General features: G+C 42.6%; 2 protein-coding genes across 2 annotated transcripts; one reads left to right on the top strand and one right to left on the bottom strand.

The window, feature by feature from the left end:
• Positions 1-8,617: 8,617 nt before the first annotated feature.
• LOC117557633 (apolipoprotein A-IV-like) lies at positions 8,618-10,108 on the bottom strand. The gene is made up of 4 exons (XM_034233546.1): positions 9,968-10,108; positions 9,841-9,885; positions 9,574-9,724; positions 8,618-9,462 (listed from the first exon to the last, which is right to left on the bottom strand). Exons 2-4 carry the CDS (start codon positions 9,878-9,880, stop codon positions 8,898-8,900), a joined length of 756 nt encoding a protein of 251 aa, XP_034089437.1. The 5' UTR covers positions 9,881-9,885; positions 9,968-10,108; the 3' UTR covers positions 8,618-8,897.
• A 1,827-nt stretch (positions 10,109-11,935) lies between these two features.
• Positions 11,936-14,209, top strand: LOC117557628 (apolipoprotein A-IV-like). Its single transcript, XM_034233534.1, has 4 exons — positions 11,936-12,157; positions 12,263-12,313; positions 12,704-12,854; positions 12,997-14,209. The coding sequence occupies exons 1-4, from the start codon at positions 11,959-11,961 to the stop codon at positions 13,559-13,561; spliced, it is 966 nt and encodes a 321-aa protein (XP_034089425.1). The 5' UTR covers positions 11,936-11,958; the 3' UTR covers positions 13,562-14,209.
• The last annotated feature ends 11,642 nt before the right edge of the window (positions 14,210-25,851 follow it).

The following is a 25,851-nucleotide window of genomic DNA, read 5'->3' as shown; positions in this document are numbered from 1 at the left end:
TAATACTAGTTGAACATTACATTTTTATATTTGTATGTGTTTTTTATTTATTTATTTTTTATATGTTTCTAGTTATTGTGCTTTTTATTATGTTTTTAATTCTCCCATTGTGTTATTTAATATTGTAGTTACTGCCTGTACAGCACTTTGGTCAACTGAAGGTTGTTTTAAATGTGCTATATAAATAAATAAAGATTGAGATTGAGATTGAGATTAAGTATCACACTGATAAAACAATGAACACATAAACCGAAAACCCCTTTAGCCACATTAATCCGAGTAGGCTTTTCCGTGCTGCCGTAGAGACAACACAGAGAAGGACTGAAACAATCAAATATAAGTTACAAAGAATATAGTTATCCGGTTCTGATTCAGCTCTTGGGGATCATTCTTTGTAAATACTAGTTCATTTTTCTTCCGTATGTTAGACAAAATCTAATTTGGAAATGCAAATTACTGGAAGGGTATGGAAATGTGTGTGCGAAGTGGAAATTACAATATTTAACGGTAGAGAGGTATTACGTTTTATGAAAAACAACTTAAGTTTTGTACTTTTAGAAATGAAATGTTTGCGTTGTAAACATGTTGTCTGACAGGAACTTGATAATTGAGTGATATATTTTTTTTTTTACTGTTTTCTATTCTGTCAGAAGTGGTAAGGGGCGTTTTGTCATACGGTCTTATGTGACTCAGTAAATCTTTCAACACGTTATTTTTTTACTTTGTGCTTTTCATCTAAATGTCCATCTGTCAGCTGCATCTCTTACAGTTGGTTTCGGCATGGCTATCTGTCTGCATGTAATTGATTAAGTCAGACACATTACAGCCTTGGTCAGGTGTCTCAGTTAAAGACTTGAGACATCTAGAAATAAGTGTCAATGAAATTCATTATTTAAATGTGACTGCCTTAGTTAATGAAGTCATACATCTGTTATGCACAATCTATTCACATGTTGTCATTTCCAACTGAGATGTGAAGAAAAAAGATAGGATCGGTAAATGGAAATTACATAAACCTCTTTTTGTTTGCTTTACATTTGCACTTTGACAAGAGCCCGGTTTGACAGGCGTGAGAATGTGAATGCTAATTAGACTTAACGTGTTAGACATATGTTATCAGACGCGTCTTTTGTTAATTTAATCTTACTTACATATCCGCCTTTGAGACTATTGTTTTGTCTTTTGCAAACTGTTGTGCCATTGTTGCAGAAACCTCAAACTGAGAAATGTGTTGTGATTCAATCACCTTAATTTCTTGAAAATAGGAAACACTATAAGATCAACTTGTCTCCTTGGAGATATAGTAACGTCCTTGCAGTCACACATTCCTATTGCTTATTTCTTATTTATTCAGAGAGTTTAATGGACAGAATTCAACATAACTCCTCTAGCAGTTTGATCAGATTTGATTTCCTGTGGTTACACAAGCAAACAACCCTGATGACCTCAATCCTGTTAAAGGAACACACACACACACACACACACACACACACACACACACACACACACACACACACACACACACACACACAAGTTACGGGAACCTCTCCCTTTCTTGCGCTGTATGATACAATGTATTATACCTTCTCACTCTGTGCCCCTCGAGAAACACAAACCTCTGACTTTCTCGCGCTAAATGCGCCTCCCTTACTGTCTCTCAAGCAGTTATATTTGTGCCTAGCTCACATTTGACTCATTCACACAATGAGCAGGCGACCGATTAGGCGATTTTCTGTACGAGAGGCTCTTGACAAATGTTTTGAACCAGATGAAGAGGAGATTGAGGAAGATGTCTCAGAAATGGAAGACAACAGCGATCCAGACTATGAGCATCCAACAGACCAGGAAGAGGCCCCTGAGATAGAGGCCCCTGAGATAGAGGCCCCTGAGATAGAGGCCCCTGAGATAGAGGCCCCTGAGGGAGAGGCCCCTGAGGGAGAGGCCCCTGATATAGAGGCCCCTGAGGGAGAGGCCCCTGAGATAGAAGCCCCTGAGGGAGAGGAGCCTGAGGTGACATTCCACAATTTTGCATTGCCAACTATGTGCGTGAACACTTGCTTGCTTATGGTTGTCCATCGAATCCGATGATGATGTCCACTTCTATCGGTGAGTTCTTTGGTGGCTGAATAGCCCTATCCTGGACTCATGTTAATATGTTCGTCAACAACCTTTTTTTCCATGACGAAAACGAGACGATGACGAGACGGCACCGACGGCAGTAAACAATAACTGTAACGAAATCATCATGCAATATCGTTGACGAAAAGTGACAAGACGAAAATGTAGTTTACTAAATAAAAACGATGCCAAAATCTCTCTTTATTTTCGTTGATGAAAAATGAGGATGTAACGTTATCAAAGATAACGTTACATCTCTGATAGTCAGTTTTTCTCCCAGCAGTTTCCGGTGCTGCGGCAGGGCAGCAGCTGTGTGTCTGTGCTGCGTGCAGCGGTAGATTTGAATTACACCGGGTAGCGGCACAATATGAACTGTCAGGAAGACTCGGGTCTAACCCATGGTCTAACTAACCTTATTTAACAGAAAATAAAATGGCAACAACAGGGCTTGGGAGCAGTGGTCGCACTCGCGTTAACCGAATACCCCCCCGTCAGCCCGAGTGATTGATAAATTGTGCACTCGACGGGTAATAATGGATTATGACAGAAATGTTACGATCCTGTCCGTCAAAATGACTGACAACGAAAAAGTCTAAAGCCACCACTCAGGGGCGGCGCCAGGGGGGAGCTAGGGGGTGCTGAAGCACCCCCCAGGATTGCCAAAGCACCCCCTAAGCACCCCCAAGAAATATGTTTTGTTTTTTTTTCGAAAATTATTATTATTTTTATTAAATTAAATCAGAAAAATTATTGATTACATCAATGCAAATGTGAAACAAACAAATGTTTGACCAAAAACATAAAGCCAACACAGGCGATATGATTAGGCCAATGGCCAGCACCCATTAGATTTTTGACCTACCCATAGGCTAAATTACTTTGTGACACTTGAGTGACTTCCTGTTAGCTGGAGCCCCAAATTATTTGCTAACAGCAAAGTGACAAATGGATCGTTTTTTAGTCCTTAAACGTCCACGTGTGGACACTCAATCAAAACCAACTGAAAGCGAGAGGGATTCTGCACATAATAGCCTTGTGAGTACAAGTAGCTTACTTCTGGGTCTCTGTGTTTCATTCAAGCTCTGCTCTGTGTGTGTGTGGCACGAGCCATTTTGTGTGCCTGCGCAAGCGAGCGAGATAGAGAGCTCGCGCACCGGTGGGTATCTACCGGAGATCGTTGTGGTTAGCATCTGGTGCTAGCTAGCCAAGCTAACGGATATAAGGAGCTTTTTCAACAACAAGATGGAGGGAGTCCTGTCAGACTGAGAGTCTCAGATAGATAACCTCAGCTCAGGTGAAGTAAAGGACTCTTAGTGTTTAGATAGTTATCTTTAGTCTAGTTATCTCAGTGGGTCTCAAACGGTTTGTTTTAAAAGGGGAGTAATTTGTAAAATATCTATAAAGAAATAGAAAATCTGTTTACAGTTCTGTTTCATATGTATGTTGAGAGATGTATCCATAGATCTCTTCATTTTGCTCTCTAAGTGCACCAGATTGATGCTTTTAACTTAAATATTTTAAAAAAGCTACCCCACTAGAGGAGGTGAGGACCCTCCTAGAGGATGTTAGGTCCATCCCCCACTTAAATAGCACTTTACCCTACACCTATATGCCGTGAGCTGATTACCGAGCTGTCATTGTAACAGTCGCGGGTGCACCACTGTGTGTGTGTGTGTGTGTGTGTGTGTGTGTGTGTGTGTGTGTGTGTGTGTGTGTGTGTGTGTGTGTGTGTGTGTGTGTGTGTGTGTGTGTGTGTGTGTGTGTGTGTGTGTGTGTGTGTGTGTGTGTGTGTGTGTGTGTGTGTGTTGCAGTAGAAAATTCAACTGTAGCGCTGGTACATTAATGGGAAACCCTTAATGTTTGAGCACCCTCTATGAAACGTCAAGCTACCCCACAGCACCCCCTAGAGAAAATCTCTGGCGCCGCCACTGCCACACTGCTTGGGAGAAATAAACGATGTGATATTTGGGCCCATTTTCGCTACAATGAGGCAGAGAAAAAAAGCGAATGCATTGTTTTCTCAGAAGGGAAGTAATGTGGCCATAACACAGCTGGTAAAAACACCACAAACCTGACCAGAGACTCTCTGCAAAGCTTCTTAATCATTCAACCTGTGTTTTTCATCAAATAAGGACAAGATATAATCTTATTTATTTATATATACTAAAATGACAAATTATTGGTTTTAGCTAGACTAGTTTGACTGAAATGTTCTATATAATCTGATGACTAAAATGTCCGTTTTCATTGACAAAAAGTAGACTAAAATAATTAGTTTTCTTTGACTAAAATGCTCAGACTTTTAGTCGACTAAAACTTGACTAAATAAAAACAGGATGAAGGTGACTAAATATGACTAAAGCTAAAAAGAAAATTTAACACAGGACTAAGACTAAAACTAAATTAGAAAATAGCTGACAAAATTAACACTATCCTGGACCCACAAATCCTATTGAAGGTAGGACAAGTGTATGTGGTGGCAGTAGCAACGGCAACTGTAGGCGTGTTCCTCCTGAGTCTCCTCTCCTGTCTCCTGGCTGTCCTTTCCTCCTCCAGCATTTGGGTCCCATCCCGGCACAGCTGGCGCCAGGTGTTACGGTCAGCAGCAGCGTCCTCCAGGGCCTCAGGTCTGATTTTACATTTCTTTAACGCAGTCTTCAGCTGGTCTTTATAGCGCTTCTTCTGCCCTCCAGCAGAGCGTCGACCATGGTGTAGCTGGCCATATAGCACTCTGCGAGGCAGGCGGTTTGAGGGCATCCTTACTACATGGCCCAGCCATCGTAACTGGTGCTGAGTAATTGTGGCCTCAATACTCCTGCAGTTGGTCTTCGAGAGTACTTCAGAGTGGGGCACACACACACACACACACACACACACACACACACACACACACACACACACACACACACACACACACACACACACACACACACACACATTATGTTATGGTATATTTCTCTTTCAATAAATGTTCATTGAGGAAAACAGTATCAGTGTCTTAATTTATATTCATCACAGTGAGTGCAGTGAATGCTGAACTTGATGGGCCCACCGGTGGGTCCGGACCATGACATGAAACACTGGCTTGCTTGTATCAAATCAATACATCCCATACATCATTGGAACGGGAAGAATCTCAGCTACAACACTAAGCATTTCCATCTCCAGTAAACACAGCTTACATGGCAAGCATTTTTATAATATACAGTAATGTAAAATAAGCACTATCTTTGAAATTACTGAAAAAAATAATATGAAATCCATCCCTGGTGTCATTCTGTCTGTCACCCCTTGATTCCACTTGCTTTGACTGTGAAAAAAAAACCTAATAACAAAACAAATAAACAAATAACAAATAAACAAATAACAAATAGGTTTTTTCAAATAACGGTTTTTCAATTTTGACCGAAAATAGCATGGGAAGGGGGGTATTACCTAACGCAAGAGAAGGGTTAAAACCTTCATACATTTCTATGTAAATGTTGTTGTGATTTTGGGCACCAATGTGCACAATGATTGGAGAAATGTGCAAAGGTTCAAAGTAAAACATGACAAAGCTCATAAAGATGCTCTATGACAAGATAAAAACAGTAAAACATTTGAAATTATGATACATAATTAAATGTTCTATTCTTTATATTTGATCGCACTAGTTTAAGGCTCATTTATCAATTTTCCTTGGTATCAAGATACAAGTGAAATGCTGTAAAACTAAAATATTTTTGACAAATAATTATGATTCCATATTTATCTTTTGGGATGTTTCTTCAGTACAATATCAATAAAGTACCATATAACATAATTTCAACAAGGTGGCTATAGTGAGCTTGAATAGTCACAATACAGAACATGTTATTGCACAAACTATCACGTGACTTGTTGAAGTGGATGAACAGTTAAACTGACCCTGTTTACCCACTCGATGTGTCTACAGTTGAGTTCCCTGAATCCCTCACACACACATTAGGCTCAGTTTCACCACTTGGTGGTAGTGTAGACTTTTCTATTGGCAAAAAAGTGACTATGACACCCCTGAGTTGCATGATGCATCACTGAGTGGTGGTGGTTGAAAAAAACCAAGTAATTTACTTAAATTAAACTAGTGAAAGCTTACGATAAAAATACTAATAGTACTGAATTCAAGTTTTCACTTAAAATCCAGCAAAAAGCATTCTGTACTCAAAATGATATTAAAAACGAATCATTGGTCAGAAGGGCCCGTCACTATTTCCTCATTATATCATTGACGCATTAGTATGCAAAAAGTACTTTAATGTCATATGCTTTAAATACTTTGAAGCAGTTAAGTCTATAACACAACATCCTCTTCACTATATTGGTGACTTTGAGGAGAATCTAAAGTAACATAAAATAAAACTAACTATTTTATTGACGACGAATTATCAAAGGCTTCTATCTCTAGGTCTACAACCAATTTCTTTACTTTAAAAAGTAACATTAGCAACAAAGCTGTGCTAATATTACTCGCAAAACCATTTAGCTACGTTGTAAAATTGGAAGTATTTGCTACATATTATTATAAATATTAACAACGCATTATTAGTATGTGTGTTATAAAGGGATTATTCATATTCATTAACATTTAAACACTTTTAAAATATACTTGGTCAGGGTGAAGTTAATTTTCACTGATTCCTAATAATAGCTATTCTAAAACATTTAACATGTGTTATAGCCTGATCATTAAGTATGTTAAGTCTTAATATAAAAGAAAGAATAGTCGTTAATAAAATGTAGCGATGTTAATGCTACTCCCTCTGAAATGTGGTGGAGTAGAAGTACAACTGTTCATGTTACTTTGATACAGTACTTGACTAAACATAAATAGTCACTTTCCAAATAAAAGATAACGACTGAAGTGAGTTCACTAAAGCCATTTTTTATATGAAATGCATTCTTACTTTTCACCTGAAAAACAGATACATTTGGCCTTATTTCGTGTGCAGTCAAATGCATATGCTCTTAAAGTAATATTCCATTTGTAAACTTACAGAAGTCAATCTCAAGCTTTTGATTAAATGTATACAATTTTGAGGAAATCAGTGCAAAGAAAAATACTAAGTTCACACAGTTTAAACAGCAGCTTCTCATATTTCTTACAGCATCATTGGATATATTCAAGTTGTTAAGTCCCGTAAGACTCCTCAAGTCCATCCTGCTCTAAAACCAGACCAGCTGATAGTGGACAACAAGCTGGAGCAAACAACAAAGCCTGCTCTGATAGCGTTTACAATGACCAAACGACAAGAGACAGCCATCTTCTCATCTCCACAGGCACTTATCTGCTTATCAAACCAGCAGCAAGAGTCTAGTAACAACCTCCTATCTACATCAAAACAACTGTGAACCTCTGTTTGTAACCACGGTCGTAAAGGCAAGATGTGTCTTGTTCAAAGAAACTTGTGTGCGTCAAACAACACCTCCCTCCTCCTCTCAATGGGCTGCGTCGTAGAGTGGAGTGAGACAGACAGACAGACTTCGTAGCTTAGGAAGTAGCCATTAGAATCAAGACCTTAATGGTGCCTTTTGGCTGTTTTGACTGATAATGGAGTGTGAATGGCTCTTCTTGGTGCCAGCACAAATGCTAATCAGGTGTAAAAACAGGCTGGGGCATGAACATCAGATTTGCATTTGTAAAGTTTTATAGAGCTTTGCAGTAGTTTGAATAGTCTTAATGAATGTAATACTTAGAAGTTCTGCAGTTACAATTAGGGCAGATATATTTTTGTGGGACTCACAGTTTCAGAAAATAAGTATACACTTTGGCCTCATGCTATAAGTGCATTTATTATTACTCACTGAAGCTTCATAAAGAATCAGTCAGAAACAAGTTATTTCCCAGTCAAAATAAAGGTATTTAATCTTCAAGGGTGATGTTTGTAATTAATGATTATGCCTTATATATCTAGATAACTCAATAACACACTTTTCCACCTTATTCACCTGGGAACACATGTGCATTGCTTGTGTGTCATGTGTGCATGAGTGTAAAGTTAGTATTGTATTTGGACTCTGGACCTCCACGTTGGATGCAGGCAGCGTCACTAGAGGTGGATAAGGCTTTGTTTTGGATGTTTACAACTATAAGACATTGCACAACTCTTCCACCCTGGAAGTATTTTTGTTGTTTCCAAAGTAGCATTAAAAGTACCTTGGTCATCCATGTTTTTGAAAACATTTCCCAATTTTAGTATTGAAAACAGGAAGGTGCAGTTTCATGGCAAGCATTGACAAGTATCTGAATAGGAACATAATTCTGCCTCTGGATAAAGATTGAGACGAAACTGTGACAGGAGCCAGGACATGTTAAGACATGGAAGAAATACAAGTTACCTCCTATGAAAAGCAGCACATGCCCCACCGTGACCACAGCAGTCCCTCTTTATGTTCATGTAGTAACCATTTGTTTGTTTTAGAGATGTTTTGATAATTCACTGTATGCTCTAAAACAGCGTAAGTACAAAACATATATTTAATGTTTTTTTCAGGATTAGATTTATTGTAGATTTACATCATCTGTAATCGACTAGAAATACAAAAGTATTGTTTGCAGATGCAAGTATTTATTTTTGATAACTTAACAGAGATTACAAAAAAGTCACAGTTTCCAACTTCAAAACACAAATATTTACAATTTCGACAAGTGCAGAGCTTTGCAACTTGTAATAAATATTAGTTTAATTTGGTTTACAGTATTTGACATGCTTCCAACAGAGGTCAGCATCCTGATGAACGATGGAGCAGGTGTGGAGGTGGACTTAGTTGCCCTTGATAAAGGACTCGTAGAGGGAGGTGAGCTGGGCCTGGAGGTCCTGGGCGTACGGGTCCAACTTTTCCTTCAGGTCCTCAGCGTAGGGGGCCACCATCTGTTTCACCAGGTAGGCTCTCTGCATCAGCTCCACCTGGACCTTCTCCGTCACAGGGGCCACGCGCTCCTGGAAGTCCTGCAGGTGCTTGTCCACCTTCAGCTTCAGGTCGTCGGTGTAGGGCCCGAGCTGAGCCTGCAGGTCCTTCACACTCTGCTTCAGCTCCTCGCTCTTCTGCTCCAGGGTGGCTCTCAGGGCCTCGGTGTCAAGGGACTCAGCGTAGGGGGCCAGCTCCTGTTTGAGCTGCTCCACTCTCTGCTGGATCTGGACCTTCATGTCGTCGGTGTAGGGCTCCAGCTTGCCCCTGACAGTGCTCAGCTCCTTGGTCAGAACATTTTTCAGCACATCAGCCTCTGCGGTGATCTTGGTCATCAGGTCTTGGGCGGCAGGGGGGAGCTGCTCCTGCAGGGAGACGGCATACTGGCTGGCAATGTCAGTGCTGTCGGCCAGGCGGGCACTGGAAGACACGCAGGGTGAAGGTTAGACAATCGGACGTTTTTGTGTAATACCATGCCAACCACACATGCCACTAATAGTCACCATGGTTCCTGTGTGTCACACTACTTACTTGACTTCCTGTCCAAACTCTGATTTCCTGATCATCTGGAGGGTGTCATCAGCTGTTTGGGTGGCCTTCCCAATGTAGTCCCAGAAAGCATCAGTCAGTACTTCAAGCTGTGGCTTGGGTGCATCAGCATAAAAGATGTTGGCATTGCAGCCTGTTGGACGGACACAGAAGCAGCTTTATAAATGCAGTTCATATTAATAGCTGTTAGTTGGGTAAACCATACTGAGTGATGTAGAAAAGACACTTGAGAAAGCAAAAACAACTTACCAGACAGTACGGCAATGGCGAGTACAAGGAATACCTTCATGGTTGCTGAAAAATAGTTATAAGATTGTTAGCTTTCAGACTTCATTATTGTGTCATGTGATGTATTGAAATCTAGTGTAATTCTCACCTGCTATTGGCTTGTGCGTCTCTCAGAGTTAAGCGTGTTTGTGAATGACAGACTGGTGCTTCCATGTATATATATACTGAAGCACAGAACAGTTGTAGTCAAGAGCTCAAAGTCCAGAAGTCAAGTTCCATGTTGTCACAATGACTCTCCTCCTGACTCCTCTGCTTCCACACTACTATCACATGAGCTGTTGAGCCTCCAACACATGCGCACTGACACAACCTTTACAGTTTTCACAGGCAATATGGCTTTTGGAACAATAAAACCAATGTACCTGACCATGAATATTGCAATAGTTCTGGTTTGACCCCTTTTTAGAAAGCATCTAGGACATAGTAACCGTCCACGTTGTCCAGTGGTAAAAGTGTCCTCAGATAACTCCAGATAACCTCAATATGCTTGGACTGGTGGACTTTGTGTTAGGGGCAAGCAGCGTGAATAAAATATGCGTAGTGAGAAGCCAAAAGCCAAAGTGTTGGTATCAATTTTCCTTGGTAATGCGGTTGAGGTGATTTAAGTTAGCTTTAAATCAAATTGTGGCCTTTTAAAAAATGCTTTAAACTGACCGAGGGGAATAATTGGAGTAAGTAGTTTGTAATAAATGTACCAAACTGCCTCTTAAAATGCGTTGTAAATATAAAGCAAGGGATCTGTATGTTGGTATTCCTTCCCATTCCTCGAGAACAGTTTATCTGACCTTCTTCACACTTTACAGATGTAATGCTTCGGAATGTAAAGTGCCGAAGGGGGTCAAATAGGACATGTCCAATATTATAGAAAACAAACAAATGAACAGGACTCTGGGCCGGAGCAGGTCAGGAGTTCAGGGCTCTGAATACTGAGTTGATCATGTCACCATGTCTGCAGCAGGCTATTACCCACCCAGTTCAGTCACAATTGCTGCTGGGTATACAAAAATTACAACCCAACTTCACACGTTTGCTGTTCTGACCTATTAGACTAGGAACTTTGTTTTTAGACAAAGACATATGCCATCAACATTGATACGGGAATGTGTTTCAAATAGGTGCAGCAGACCTTGAGACAATTGACTTAAACTAAGAGCATTTCTAAAGGCAAAATGTTCAAGCTAATTAAATCCTTGATTTACCTTATAACCGGTTATCTCAAAGCCAGTGTCTATCTCATTTTGGAACCCGATACATACATTGAGAAATGAAAAAAAAAAACGTATCATAAGGACTCAAAAAGAAGGCAGTGTTGAGGGTTAAGTTGTTTCTACGAGTTGTTCAAGCAGCAATTCTATAGACTAAGGCCGGTTTTGCATGGGCACTATACAAAATAAGTAGAAGATATATACATATCAAGTTTAGCCCACTTGTTCAAAAGTCTTAGAATACTATCATGGTAAAATGAGAATAATCGTTTCTATAAAATGTTACATGTTCAAGTCTAAGACATTGTGAGTTGGACACTGTCTATAGAAAAAATGGAAGAAACTAAAATGTTGATACTATGGTTTGCCTTGTGTGATACTGAGGCTACTTTGTCCTCTGAAAGCTGACGGTGTTGGTGTCTGCTGACCTTTGGCCAAACTGACCTATAGGACTCATAGCATGACACAGACTAGAACCACAAGCTACGGTGAAGTTGGTTGGCAACATGGCAAGCTAATAGTGACAATAAATCAACCACTGTAAATCTAATCAAAGCTGGACATCAGAGACATAAGGAGAGGGATTTTGCCAATCCTGGCAAAGCGTTATATCTGGCGATGCAGAGCTGGCATAAAAGTGATTAAAGACATTCCTTTGAGGACAGTAGGGCTTTTGAGGACAAGGTCCATTTAAGGATACACTTGAGGATTTAGTAACACTCTAACACCAAGGAATCACACATATTTAGGCCAAATCATGATAAAAAGGCACATACTGTAACTAAATCAATAGTGTTTGGTAGATGATAACTGACATATGAAACTGTTTAAAATAAATGATTTGCTTGGTGTGTCCGTGCATTGGTGCAACAATATGGGGTTTTGCATGATTGTTGCGTGGTGTCTGGCACTGGGTGTCAGTGAGGATAGCAGGGTGAGGCAAGGTGACAGCAAGACACTGGCCCCTGGACTTTGGGATCATTCCCAGTCCGGCTTGCTTTATAAACTGCAAAACCTCACCAGCTCAACACAAGCATTGCCAAGTGGATTTGCAGATACAACAGCAAACTCAGGTGAGATGATGAAGGATTGGCTTGGAGTAGCTTCTGTATTTTGTCTTTTTACACTAAATCTCAGTGAACATGCTTTGCTAACTATCTTTGTATCTCGTTATTAAGATATAAGAGCCATGAAGGTCCTTGTTGTGCTCGTCCTTGCCGTTTTCACTGGTGAGTACTGTGGAAAAATATCCCTATTTGTTTTGGAGCGTGACGCTCAAGTCAAAATACTTCAAGGACAAATATAGAATTGCAATGAGATTATTGGACCACTCAAATCACTTTTAAATAACACCCAGAAATTGTTTGGATGTGAAATTAACCGATTCACACATACATTAATACATGTGTACTGATATGGAACCTTGTATGGGTGACCATATAAGGAGCCAGACTGCTCATCATCCAACCTAATGCTCATTCACACGCACTTACACATGCCTCTGGGATTTGGAAGTTCAGTATCGTGCCACTTTACCTCCTTCTGAATATTTTTTGGGTTAAAAAACCTGAAAACACTCCAACTGAACCTTCCAACTGTTTTTTCTGTCTGTTCAACAGGCTGCAATGCCAACCTCTTCTATGCTGATGCACCCAAGCCCCAGCTGGAGTTGATGACTGAGGCCTTCTGGGACTACGTCGCCAAGGCAACAGCGACAGCTGATGACACCCTCCAGGTGATCAAGAAATCACCGTTTGGCCAGGGTGTCAAGTAAGTCTAGACAAGACCATTGTTACCATTGTCGACATTCTAATGATGCAAACAAAAAAAAGTATACTGCAAACTGATATGCAATTTTTCCTCATTGAATTAAAATTAAAGGTAACATCCCATTTGTCTCGCTCCTTTCTAGTGACCGTCTGGAAGAAACTATGATTGTGGCTGCCCATTATTCCGTCGCCGTGCAGGAGCAGCTTCCCCCTGCAGCTAAGGACATGATCAGAAAAGTCACCACAGAGGCCGAAGAGCTGATGGGGCGTGTGGAAAGGGAGCTGGCCGCTGCCAAGGACGTCCTGAAGCCCTACACCGACGACATGAAGGTCCATATCCAGCAGAGAGTGGAGCAGCTCAAACAGGAGCTGGCTTCCTACGCTGAGTCCATTGACACCGAGGCTGTGAGAGCCACCCTGGAGCAGAAGAGCGAGGAGCTGAAGCAGAGTGTGAAGGACCTGCAGGCTCAGCTCGAGCCATACACTGATGACCTGAAGCTGAAGGTGGACAAGCACCTGCAGGACTTCCAGGAGCGTGTGGCCCCCGTGACCGAGAAGGCCCAGGTGAAGCTGATGCAGAGAGCCAATCAGGTTCAAGAAATGGCCGCCCCATACATTGAGCATCTGAGAGTAAGGCTAAACTCCAACGCCGAAGACCTCCAGGCCCACCTCACCTCCCTCTACGAGGCCTACGCCAAATCAACATAAGTCAACCTCCCCCTCACCTTAAAGGGAAAGAAACTGCATCAACAGAAACACAATAATCTGACCCCGGGACACAAAATGAACAAAACGACAACACAAGCTAACCAGTTATAGATCTTTAAAGAAAATAATGATTTGGAGGTTACAAACTGTGTTAGTAAATTAATGAAAACGGAACATAGATTGGTAGATTCTGAAAAACAGATGTTTTTTCTGCATTGTGAAATCAGACTGGGGAAGGTGGACTTGAAAAATTAAAAAGACAAATTGAAGCAGTAAACACATTATGAGCTGCACTGAAGCTCATGAGTTTACTTTGCATCACCTATAATTACTCGTGAAAGCAAGACAGGTGAAAACATTTGGTAACTAAAGTGTGCTGAATAAATGTTGTGTAATATACATTCTTAAGTAAGAAACTAATGATTGTATTTATAAATAAAATAATCTACAGTTATATATTTGTCACACATCATTCTGAATACTTTATGAATGTATGAGAAGAAAGTTATTTTTAAAAGAAGAACATACTAAAGGAGACTGGCATGTTTTTCATAACTTAGTCACTCTGTATCTCCTGTCCACAAGTGAAACCAACACGTACTCAACACGTTGGATCAAGATTGTGTAAATAAACAAGTTGTACAAATATTAAGTTGTGTTTACTACAGAGGGCTACAAAGGGTTTTGTCTGAGACTTAATTAGCAAGGTTTAGAGGTTCTGGTAGGTATTGTTTTTTAAAGTCTTGACGGAGCCAGGATAGTTCTTATCCCTGATTTCAGACTTTGTACTGTAGCATCATTTTAAAACCCAGGCATGATGAGAGTGGTATTAATCTTTTTATTTATATATGCAAGAGTGCTAACCAACGTACTTCTAGACATGTGCAGCTAATCCTTAGATTAGATGTAATTTAGGCATTATCAACTTTCAGCACAGCTTAAACTCCTTCATCAGGCTTTTGACATGTAACCTTAAAATATACGATGACCTTTTACCCAGAACATGGTAAAGGAGGATGTGACACTCGGCTGTAAAACCTGACTCCTTCATTATATTGAGACAGGCCTATAAACTCAGACATCTGGCTCTGTGGGCAAAACCTCATCCATCAGAACTAGGTGATGGTGGTTACGTTGCAGGAAAAACACTCAATAGTGTACTCTACTTCCCAGTTCAACAATTTGTAACCCAAAGACAACGGCAGTAACCTCGCTGACTCATCTGAACAGATGTTTGCCTGTTAGGAGGGATGAGATCATACAAACTTAAAATAAATCTTCCAGGGAACAACAACAATGGGGCAGGCGCAGGGGCGGACTGGCCATCGGGACGAATCCCGATGGGCCGGTATTGAAGTGGGCCGGTCAGACGATGTGGGCCGGCCGGTAACCGGCAGGGCTCGACATTAAATGGCCCGCTGGCCCGGAAGCACTATTAAGACACCCCGGGCCAGCATAACGTACTTTCCACTTGCCCGCTCGGGCCACTAAAAATATTGCTTTAAAAAAAAAATTCGATGTTATTGGTATTTTGACTAGCAATTTAGTTAAATTGTTTCGTTTATCAACGCTACAACATAGCGTTCTGTGAGTCGGTTGTCGTTGTTGGGGGAAAAGCAAACAGCTGTTTGCTGCGGAGCAGGCTCCCGTGAGCGGGATCGCGCTCCTTCACTACAGACTATAGCGCCACCTAACCATTCGCCAAAATGTTTTTAATACCAGCGGTAGCCGGGCAAAAAACAATCTTCAAATAAAAGAAAGTCACCGGAGGAGTTAAAGGAGAGTGACAGGGAGTATGAGAAGAAGAGGGAGAGAAAGTTTCAGCCAGCTGATCGATGGAGTTGGCTTCTAGTGGTGCAGTGACGCATCCTAAAACCCTTTTATAATCTATCGATTAGATTTATGATTCGAAAATTATAAAAGTAGGGTAGACATGTGGAGATTATCCGGCTGAACAAAACGTGCATTTATCAAACAGGTTTGTTTTCCACAGACCTTATTTCCAGCTATTTTCCAAAACCCTGTGGAGAAATCCCATTGCTTTTTGTCGAGGGAACCAGCAGCTTACTTCCTGGTTTTAGGATGCGTCACTGGCTGCACCTCTCAATATGATGCCAAAATAAACAAGGTCTTCTGTCGGCTCTGTACATCAATGCCGACCTATGCTGACAAGTAAGTGAAGAATCTAAAGCTATTGGCGAAATGTCCCAGCAGTTTAGGATAATGAAGGTTCTAATCAAATCAATTACATAGCCATTACATGTCTAACTCCTCATGACAGGAAGGCAGAAAGCGCATTATACAAATAATAATACTCTTAATAATAGCAGACATTTTTTAACAATGACCACAATATCATTATTATAATAAAGTAGTAATGTAGTTAGTGCATGAATTACTATTGCAACAAATGTGTTAATTTTTTTCATTATTAGTCGATTGTTTTTGGACGAATGCTCCGGGCCAGTGGTTACAATGGTGGGCCAGTAATAATACAATTCCACCGGCCCGGAGGGCCAGTGGCATTTTACCCTCAATGTCTACCTCTGCGTTAAGTCACTAGCACCCCACCTCCGTCGACAATTTACTAGCGGTATTCTTGCGATACCGCGGTGGGCCGGCGGTACCGAAGTGGGCCGGTCGAGAGTCCCGGGCTGATTTGTAGTCCCAGTCCGCCCCTGGGCAGGCGTCACTTTCGTTCAAAGCATCTGAAGATGCCCTCTGTCACAGTGGCTCCTTATAGACATAAGACACGACCTCCTCCTCTGTCGTGTCAGATAGTTTACTGTATTACCTCATGCTTCTAGTTGAATCTCTGTTTCACTTCCCCGTCCGTCCTCTGCCTCTTTACCCTGGAGGTTCAGTAAAGAGAGGCTCAGCATTTTGGGTTGTTGCAGCCTGTGACCTTAGTTGGTACGTGTAGTTTGATCATTGTGGTCCATCACGTCTGCAATACATGAACACAACATATATCATTTATGTCTGTTATGGAACTTTATCTTAGTAGCTTATTTGGTTGATTGTCACACAATATTAGACATGTTCCTAAAACAAAACAAAAAAGTGACACCTCAGCCTGTACTTGAAATTGCATCAACTTGTTTAATCTAATGGATTACCATTTTATCAGAGAAAATTAAAATGTTAACCACAAGAAGAAAGCTGATCTACTCATGTATGTACAGTCTCCCAATCACTCAACACACAGTTGACCCTTTTGGGTTATCACACACTAATGTTATCATGTTCTCACACTAATTATCTGACCAGGACAACACTTCAAACTGTGTTCCTGTGTAAAGTGGATTTTCTGAGGAAAAAATGACTCTTTGATTGACAACAACCAGGCCACGTCCTAAAGGGCAAAGGGCAGTGATGAAGCTTGTATTTCATCATAACTAATGCCAGCTAAACAAACACTGATATGTCATTACTGGTAATACATATTTGTTTTATAAAAGCACATTGTTTTATTTTAATTAAAACTACCTAAAATACAAGAAAATTACTACATGTATTAATTACCATTTCAGTAAATGTGACAGTGTAAGCCGAGCGTTTGATGTATCAAAACCAGTGATTTACAGACAGAGGATTTCAAGACACAAAAAAGACAATGACAGAAACTAAATACGGACATTCTCAGGACAATACCGAAGCAATGCAGAGCAACAAGAAGCAGAAAATAAAAGTACAGTAACATATCAAATAAAGAGTCAATACCACGCCACAACATTAAAACAAATAAATACAATCAACAATATCTACTAATTTCTACATGTAGCAAGCAATGTTTAGCAACACAACACAGCCAGGCACCATGGATTAGAGCCAGTTTTAGATAAAATAGTAAGCTCTTACTGGGAATAGGGAAGTTCCATTTTCTTGACGATCATGTCATCATGTCTGCAGCAGGCTATTACCCACCCAGTTCAGTCACAATAGCTGCTGGATATACACACATTACAACCCAACTTCACAAATTTGCTGTTATAACCTATAACACTATGAACAAAATGCTGCATCTCCCATGAAGTTTGAGTTTTTTGACAAAAATATATGCCATCAACATTAATACAGACTGTTAATACATTTGCTTGACGATAGACTTAAACTAAGTAAAATCCTTGATTTACCTTATAACCGGATATCTCTTTTTGGAACCCGATACATACATTTAGAAATTCAAAAAGCCACAACTTATCATAAGGACTCAAAGAGAAGGCAGTGTCGAGGGTTAAGTTGTTTCTACGAGTTGTTCAAGCAGCAATTCTATAGACTAAGGCCGGTTTTGCATGGGTGCTATGCGTATTTTGAATACCAAAAGAAGCAGAATATATATACATATCAAGTTTAGCGCACTTGTATAACTGCCTTAGAATACTGTCATGGCAAAATTATAACAATCGTTTCATTAAAATGTTACATTTTCAAGTCTAAGACATTGTGAGTAGGAGCTTATCCTGTCTATAGAAAAAATTGATGAAACTAAAATGTTGCAAATATAGTTTGCCTTGTGTGAAACTGAGGCTACTTTGTCCTCTGAAAGCTGACGGTGTTGGTGTCTGCAGACCTTTGGCCAAACTGACCCATAGGACTCATAGCATGACACAGACTAGAACCATAAGCTGTGCCGTTGGTTGGCGACATGGAAAGCTAATAGTGACAATAAATCAACCACTATAAATCTAATCAGAGCTGGACATCAGAGACATAAGGAGAGGGATTTGCTATTCTTGGCAAAGTGTTATCTGTGGCGACGCAGAAATAACATAAAAGTGATTACAATAATATTAATAGATTCAATTTGTATAAAGCGCCTTTCAAGGGACCCAAGGCCTCTTTACATGGTGAACAAACAAACAAACAAAAAAACAAATGGGGCAAATTACAAAGTAAAACCTTTTAAATTAAATAAATAGCAGTAGGAGCAGAAGCAGGGGGACTGTGACGGGTTAGGGGTCAAAGGCCAAGGTGAGTTTTTAATGATGACTTGAAGAAGTCCAGGGAAGCAGCATTGCGGATCTTTCAGTGCATTCCAGATGGTGGGGGCCGCAACACTGAGCGCCCGGTCACCAACAGTTCGGAGCCGAGAGCGGGGAATGGAGAGCAGGCCCGTGTCTGAGGACCGCAGACTCCGGGAAGGGGTGTAGGGATGGAGGAGGTCCGATAAGTACTGGGGGGCGAGGGCATGGAGAGAATTGTAAGTGAGGAGGAGTGTTTTGTACTGAATCCGGGACTTGACCAGCAGCCAGTGAAGGTGGATTAGGGTGGGGGTGATGTGTTGCCAGGGCTTGGTGCGGGTGAGAAGCCTGGCAGCAGAGCTCTGGACGTACTGTAATCTCGCCAGGGCTTTGCTGGGAACCCCGGACTGGACTCCATTGCAATAGTCGAGGCGGGAGGTGATGAAAGCGTGTATAATAATAATAATAATATATTAATTTTATATAGCGCTTTTCTGGACCCAAAGACGCTTTACATTTGGGAGGGGGGGTATACAAACAAAACAACAACAAAAAACAAAAAAACAAAACAAAACAAAAAAACACAACAGAAAAGCAGTCAGGAGGAAGTTGATTAAGAGGGGGGGGGGCTTTATAGATAAAGAGTTGAAAAGGTGGGTTTTGAGGCGGGACTGGAACAGGGTGAGGGACTCAGACTCACGGAGGTCTTGGGGGAGTGAGTTCCAGAGCTTCGGGGCTGCCACAGAGAAGGCTCTGTCCCCGAAGCTCCGGAGTTTGGCCTTGGGGATTGAAAGCAAACCGGCTGAGGTGGATCTGAGGGACCGGGGTTGTTGGTAGAGGGTGAGGAGGTCAGTGAGGTAGGGGGGGGGGCCAGATGGTGGAGGGCTTTATAAGTGAGGACCAGGAGTTTGTAATTGATGCGGTGTGTAACGGGGAGCCAGTGGAGTTCTTTGAGGACAGGGGTGATATGATGCCATGATTTGGTGTGGGTGAGGAGTCTGGCGGCTGCGTTCTGGACACGCTGGAGTCTACTGAGGGAGGTGGAGCTGATGCCGTAGAGGAGGGAGTTGCAATAGTCAAGGCGGGAGGAGATGAAGGCGTGAATGAGTCGCTCAGCTGCAGGGCGGGTGAGAGAGGGACGGAGTTTGGCAATATTGCGGAGGTGGAAAAATGAGATTTTGACAACATGACGGATGTGGGGCTCGAGGGAGAGGGTGGGGTCAAATATCACGCCAAGGTTGCGTGCCAGGGTGGAGGGGGAAACAGGGGTGCCATCAATGGTGATTGTCAGGTTGGGGGTTTTGCTGAGGGTGGATTTTGATCCGATGAGGAGGAGTTCAGTTTTATTGCTGTTGAGTTTGAGGAAGTTGTGTTGCATCCAGGATTTTAGTGCAGTCAGACAGGATTCGATGTGGGTGAGGGGGGGGTTGTTGGGGGATTTGGTGCTGAGGTAAATCTGGGTGTCGTCGGCATAGCAGTGAAAGTCCAGGTTGTATTTGCGGAGAATCTGACCAAGGGGGAGGATGTAGATGATGAAGATGAGGGGGCCGAGTACTGAACCTTGGGGAACACCTTGGGTGACTGAAGCTGTGGAAGAGGAGTGGTTGTTGAGGGAGATGAAGTGGGATCTGTCGGAGAGGTAGGACTGGAGCCACCTGAGTGCAGTACCATCGATACCGATGTCCTGGAGTCGGGTGAGCAGGATGGTGTGGCTCACGGTATCGAAGGCTGCACTCAGGTCGAGGAGGATGAGGATGTTGAGGGAACCGGTGTCAGCAGAGGTGAGGAGGTCATTGAGGACTTTGATGAGGGCCGTTTCTGTGCTGTGGTGGGGACGAAAACCAGACTGAAGGGGGTTCAAAAAGCTGGTTGGTTTGGAGATGGCGGTGGAGTTGTTTGGAGATAATGCGTTCTATTGTTTTTGAGAGAAAGGGGAGGTTGGAGATGGGACGGTAGTTACTGAGGGAGGAGGGATCCAGACCGGGTTTCTTGAGGATGGGAGTGACAGCAGCAGTTTTGAAGGCAGAGGGAACGGTACCTTGGGACAGGGAGGAGTTGAAAAGGTTGACAAGGTAGGGGCAGAGGACGGGGAGACAGGACTTCAGTAGAGGGGTGGGTAGAGGGTCAAGGGAGCAGGTTGTGGGTTTGGAGGAGCTGATCAGTTTGAGTATTTCAGGGTGGGTAACCAGAGTGAACTGGGAGAGGCGGCCGTGGGGAGGAAGGCTCGGGAGGTCCAGGGAGATGGGGGGAGAAATTGTGGCGCTGGATGCTGGGGGAGATGTATGTGTGTCAGATGCAGTGGAAAGGGAGAGATTAATGGCAGTGATTTTGTCAGAGAAGAACTGGAGGAATGAACTGCATAAAGTGGAAGTAGAGGAAGGGAGGGTGTCGGCACAGGGTTTGAGGAGCTTGTTGACGGTGGAGAGGAGGGTCCTGGGGTTATTGGAGGGGTCGGTAAAGATGGTGGAGAGGTAGGCAGTTTTTGCGGCAGTGAGGGCGTCTCTGTAGGTTGTGAGATGGAGTTTGTAGGATTCATGGTGAACTGTCAGGGATGATTTATTTGTTAGGCGTTCAAGCTGGCGGCCGGTTTGCTTTAGCTTACGGAGTGCAGGGGTGAACCAGGGTGAGGAGGTTGTAAAAGTGACATTTTTCCTTTTGAGGGGAGCCAGGCTGTTGAGGGAGGAGAGTAGGGTGGAATTAAGGTGGTTGAGTAGTTCATCGGGTGAGCTGAGGTTCGAGTCCAGAGGGAGAGTAGAGGACAGCAGGTCGGAGAGGTGCTGGGGATCAACAGAGCATATATTACGGAAGGTGATGGTCCTGGATGGGGGGGGGGTGGCGGACGGGGGAGGCGATGGTGAACTGTATGAGTTTGTGGTCAGAGAGGGGAAAGGGGCAGGGGTGGAGGTCGAGTACTGGGAGGTTGGTGGAGCAGACAAGGTCAAGGATGTGTCCTTTATCATGAGTGGGGAAGGTGACATGTTGGGTAATTGAGAAATTGTCCAGAATGGAGGAGAACTCAGAAGCGAGTTTGCAGGTGGGGGAGTCCATGTGGATGTTGAGGTCGCCGAGCAGTAACAGACGTGAGGAGAGGGATGAAGCAATGGTGAGGAGTTCAGTGAGATCAGAGAGGAAGGAGGGGTGTGGTTTGGGGGGGCGGTAAATGAGGATAACTGTCAGTGAGGGAGGGGCTTTGAAGGCGAGGAATTCGAAGGATGGTACTGAGGGGAGGGTGAGTTCTGTAGTCCGGATGTTGTGGTTGTAGATGACAGCGAGCCCACCACCACGGCGTGAGGGGCGGGGTTTAGTGATGTAATTAAAACCAGGGGGGGATGTTTGGTTGAGGGAGAAGAAGTCATTGGGTTGTTGCCAGGTTTCAGTGAGCAGAAAGAAGTCAATGGATTTGTCCAGAATTATTTCGTGAAGGATGTGGGCTTTATTGTTAAGTGACCGGATATTGAGGAGGGCAAAATTGGTCAAGTGGGGGGTTGGAGGGGTAGTGGCAGACTGGAGAGGTATGAGGTTGGCCAGGTTAGCAGCGCGGGGGTGGGCACGACGAGAGGGGGGGCAGTGGAGCAGAGGAGGGGGGTTTGATGGTGGGGAGAAATGGCTTGTTATATGTGTTGGGAGGCGGAGGGGAGTGGGATCCGCTCCAGGTATTACATGCAGCTGGGAGTGAAGGTGAGCAGGGGAGAAAGGAGCAGTAGGAGTTGCGTTCTGATGACGCATCAGGTGTGCGACAGTGCGTTGGGTAGAGCAGATTGATGTTATGGATTGACCGTGCTGAGAGTAAACAAAACTGCGGCGGGTGCTTCGGTGAATGTAGCGGGGTCGACGAAGGAGTCCAGATGTCTGATGACTGAGATGGAAGACGGGGGTGGAGGAGTTGGTGAATGACAGACGCTGTGAGATGGAGTATTTCAGCATGATGACAGGCGGGAATGCTGGGAGCAGTGCGTTAGCGGCTAGCGGGCCAGGTGCGCAGAGGTGGAGGATTGTTGTGGAGACGAGGGAGATCCACGACATGGCAGGAGGATGTGAACAGCGGGACGGGACAGATGTACCCTGGAGGTGAAGACAGGAGGCAGAGAGAGTCCACGGTTGTTGCGAGGGACGGAGACAGACAGGCAGGCGATGTAGCAGATAGCAGTAGCCACCCGGCACCTCGATGGCTGAGTGAGGGCAGCCAGCAACGGAGGCAGAAATTAAAAACAATGTGCAGTGCAATGCAGGGCAGTAGTCCAATTCGATGGTTATTGCAAGAACGAATGTTAGCTGAGGGTGATTGAGGGTAACAGAGGCGGAGAAGCGGCGAACAGTCCTCGCCAGCGTCCTCTCCGTACATCAAGTATGATGTATGAGTGTATCTGCCATGGAGTCAGAGAGTGAAGGCCGTAGTCTGGAAATGTTTTTGAGGTGGTAGAAAGCAGATTTGGTGACAGATTTTGGGAGCCACAATCATGAGCTCTGTTATATTGTTCTTTAGTTTGTGCAGGTTTGATGACATCCAGTTTTGTATGTCCTGTAGGCAGTTGACAAGGGGTTGAAGGGGGAGCTGAGTGGATGGTTTGGTGCAGAGATACAGTGTAGAGCTGTGTTTCATCAGCGTATGAGTGAAATCTGAGACCATGGTGGCGGAGGATTTGACCAAGTGGGAGCAGGTAAATGGTGAAGAAGAGGGGTCCAAGCCAACCTGATCTCACCAGAATGCGTGACTCAACCAATACTCCTTAACACCGCATTGCGTGGTGGAGTCACGAACTTTGCTAAATGTACGTGTCTGCACCACGCAAACAACCCCAATGTAAAGTGAATGAGGCTCCTTTGTCGTGGTGCACACACGCATTTCTACAACGTCCTGCAGTGAGCTTTTATCATATTAAACGTTTTTAAAATCTACTTTATAGCTTGTGGTAACTCACGGGAGGCTTCTTTTATTTTATTTGTATTCATAATCATTTGTATTTTTCGTCAGAATGTATTATGGCAACCCTGTCTCCTAAAGATTACGTTCCCACAGAACTAAATTGCATTCTCAATTACGTTTAGCTAGAAACTTATTTTCTCCCACGTTACGTTCGTTATGAACGTATCTTAAATACGTTTATTTTCTACATATATTTGCCATTTATTGTCTTGCTTATAATAATGATAATAGTCATTTATAAATATCATTTTAGAGCACACATTTGAAATCAGTAGGCGAGGCTGTAATTTCGCCAGCTGTTACTCTCATGAGCGAGGCAGAAAATAATAGTTGTAACATGCCAAAAAGCTGCTGTGTTGTTTATTGCACCTCAAACATTAAAACAAATCCAGAGTTACGTGTTTCTGTACTTCCTCTAAGAAGAAAGGACAGTAACAGAAGATCTCTGTGACGCCAGATGTGGTGTTGTTAATGCGATATGATATCTGGAAAAAAAAATCAGTTTAGGATGGCCGAAGACACTACACCAGTGGTTCCCAAACTTGTTGTGCCCAAGGCACACCAAAGGACAGGTAAAAATCTCAAGGCACACCTATTGTGCAAAATAGCCCTTATAACATGTGTTATCACTCATATCATGTAAAATATCTGTAAATGTGCATAATTATTTACTAATGCCAAATAAAATGTGACAAAGACAACTATATTACTCATGAAATATTTATTAACGAAATATTTCAGAAATTAATTTGAAACTTTATCAAATTAGGCTTCATCAAAGCAGCAACACACTCATTTAAACCAGACAGGTCCCAACATTAAAAATGAGGCAAAAGAAACTCAGTAGAAATTCAGCACAGAGAACTGTCAATGCAAGGAAGCTGCATTGTCCATGGTCCTGAACTACAAATTATAAATGTAACATTTCAGCAATCAGCATTGAAACATGTGCTATTGTAAATATTTTGCCGACTTGCAAATTAATGAGATACATATGCCTGTCGGGGCGCGCAGAATTTTTTAATCCTTGGTGGCACTGAGGAGAGGGCCACTTGTAAGTCCTGTTCAACAGAGAGCCGTGGCCTCCTGTTGTTCTTCATGTAAATCAGAGTAGAGAACGCCAACTCCAGAGATGGGGTCGTAACTAAAAAAATGTAATATATTACATATTACTTTTAAAAAAGTAATATATTACACTACTTCGTTACTATCTACATAAAGTAACTCGTTACTATACTCGCCGAGCACGTACGAACTGCACATGCCTGAGTGGCAATAACTTTCCTTACCAGCAGGCGGCGCTAGTGTGTATTTGTCATTCAAAACAGGCAACAACCGGAAGACAGAGAAGAAGAACAGACTACGTGATATAAACAAACAACAAATAGCGTGTGCGGTAGCTTCACCTTAGCATGTGTTCTTTGCAGGTGTGTGTTGAGGTTTGACGTGGTGTTTCCAGCAGTGGATAACAGCTTCTGGCCTGGACACAGTTTGCACCTCACCGTCACATTCCTGTCTATTCTTCGGACGAACTCAAAATAATGGGCATACCTCCACCCCTCGAGAGTTATCGCTGACTCAGCCATGTTTATGCAGCACTGCACGTTGAGATGTGGACGCGCAAGTCGCGCAGATTACGTACATATAAACCTACAAAGTACTGATATAGTAAATTAAAAAAATAATTATTTTTGTGTAGTTGTATATTGCAATAATAACGTATGGTTGTCACAAAATCCCACGGCACACCGTTTGGGAACCACTGCACTACACTACCCATAATCCCCAGCTATCGTTTGGGACTGCAGTCCCGTTGACAAACCCCGTGATTAATCTTCAAGCTCTGGGATTGGATGTTGGAGTGGCAGTGCGCCAAGGTTACGCCGAGCGTCAAGCTCTTTGAAATGGAACGAAACCACGGCAGACTATTCAAAACTGGACTCGAACACCCCCCCAGAACTACACATGCTGGCTATTGTGTTTCGCAACATGTTCTCTATGGCACGTCTCTACTGGGAATTGTAGTTTTAAAAGACTTTTTTGTTTTTCCCAAAATTAGAAGTTGACAGTATTAAACTGTGTACAGCCCTGGAGGTTTAAGCCATAGGAAACAAATTGGTGTACAAATTGAAAACATGTAATTACTAAATGGGTGAAAATCGATTGTATCCATAATGGGCAGCATTAATATATACCCACATGACAGCTCATTGTTACTTTGTTATTCTACTCCACTACAATTCAGAGGTCAACCTGGTATTTTTACTCCACTACATTTATTTTAGTTACTTTGCAGATTCTGATTAATGATGTGAAATATAAACAACCCTTAAATCAGACTTTAGTTACACCTGAGTGAAATTCAGGTAAGGTGATTGTCAAGTGCCAACAATCAGGAGAGA

Source organism: Gymnodraco acuticeps, unplaced genomic scaffold (genome assembly GCF_902827175.1).
Source record: "Gymnodraco acuticeps unplaced genomic scaffold, fGymAcu1.1, whole genome shotgun sequence".
NCBI classification, from domain to species: domain Eukaryota; kingdom Metazoa; phylum Chordata; class Actinopteri; order Perciformes; family Bathydraconidae; genus Gymnodraco; species Gymnodraco acuticeps.
Note: the sequence above shows the minus strand (reverse complement) of the source record. Positions and strands in the feature narration are given on the sequence as shown.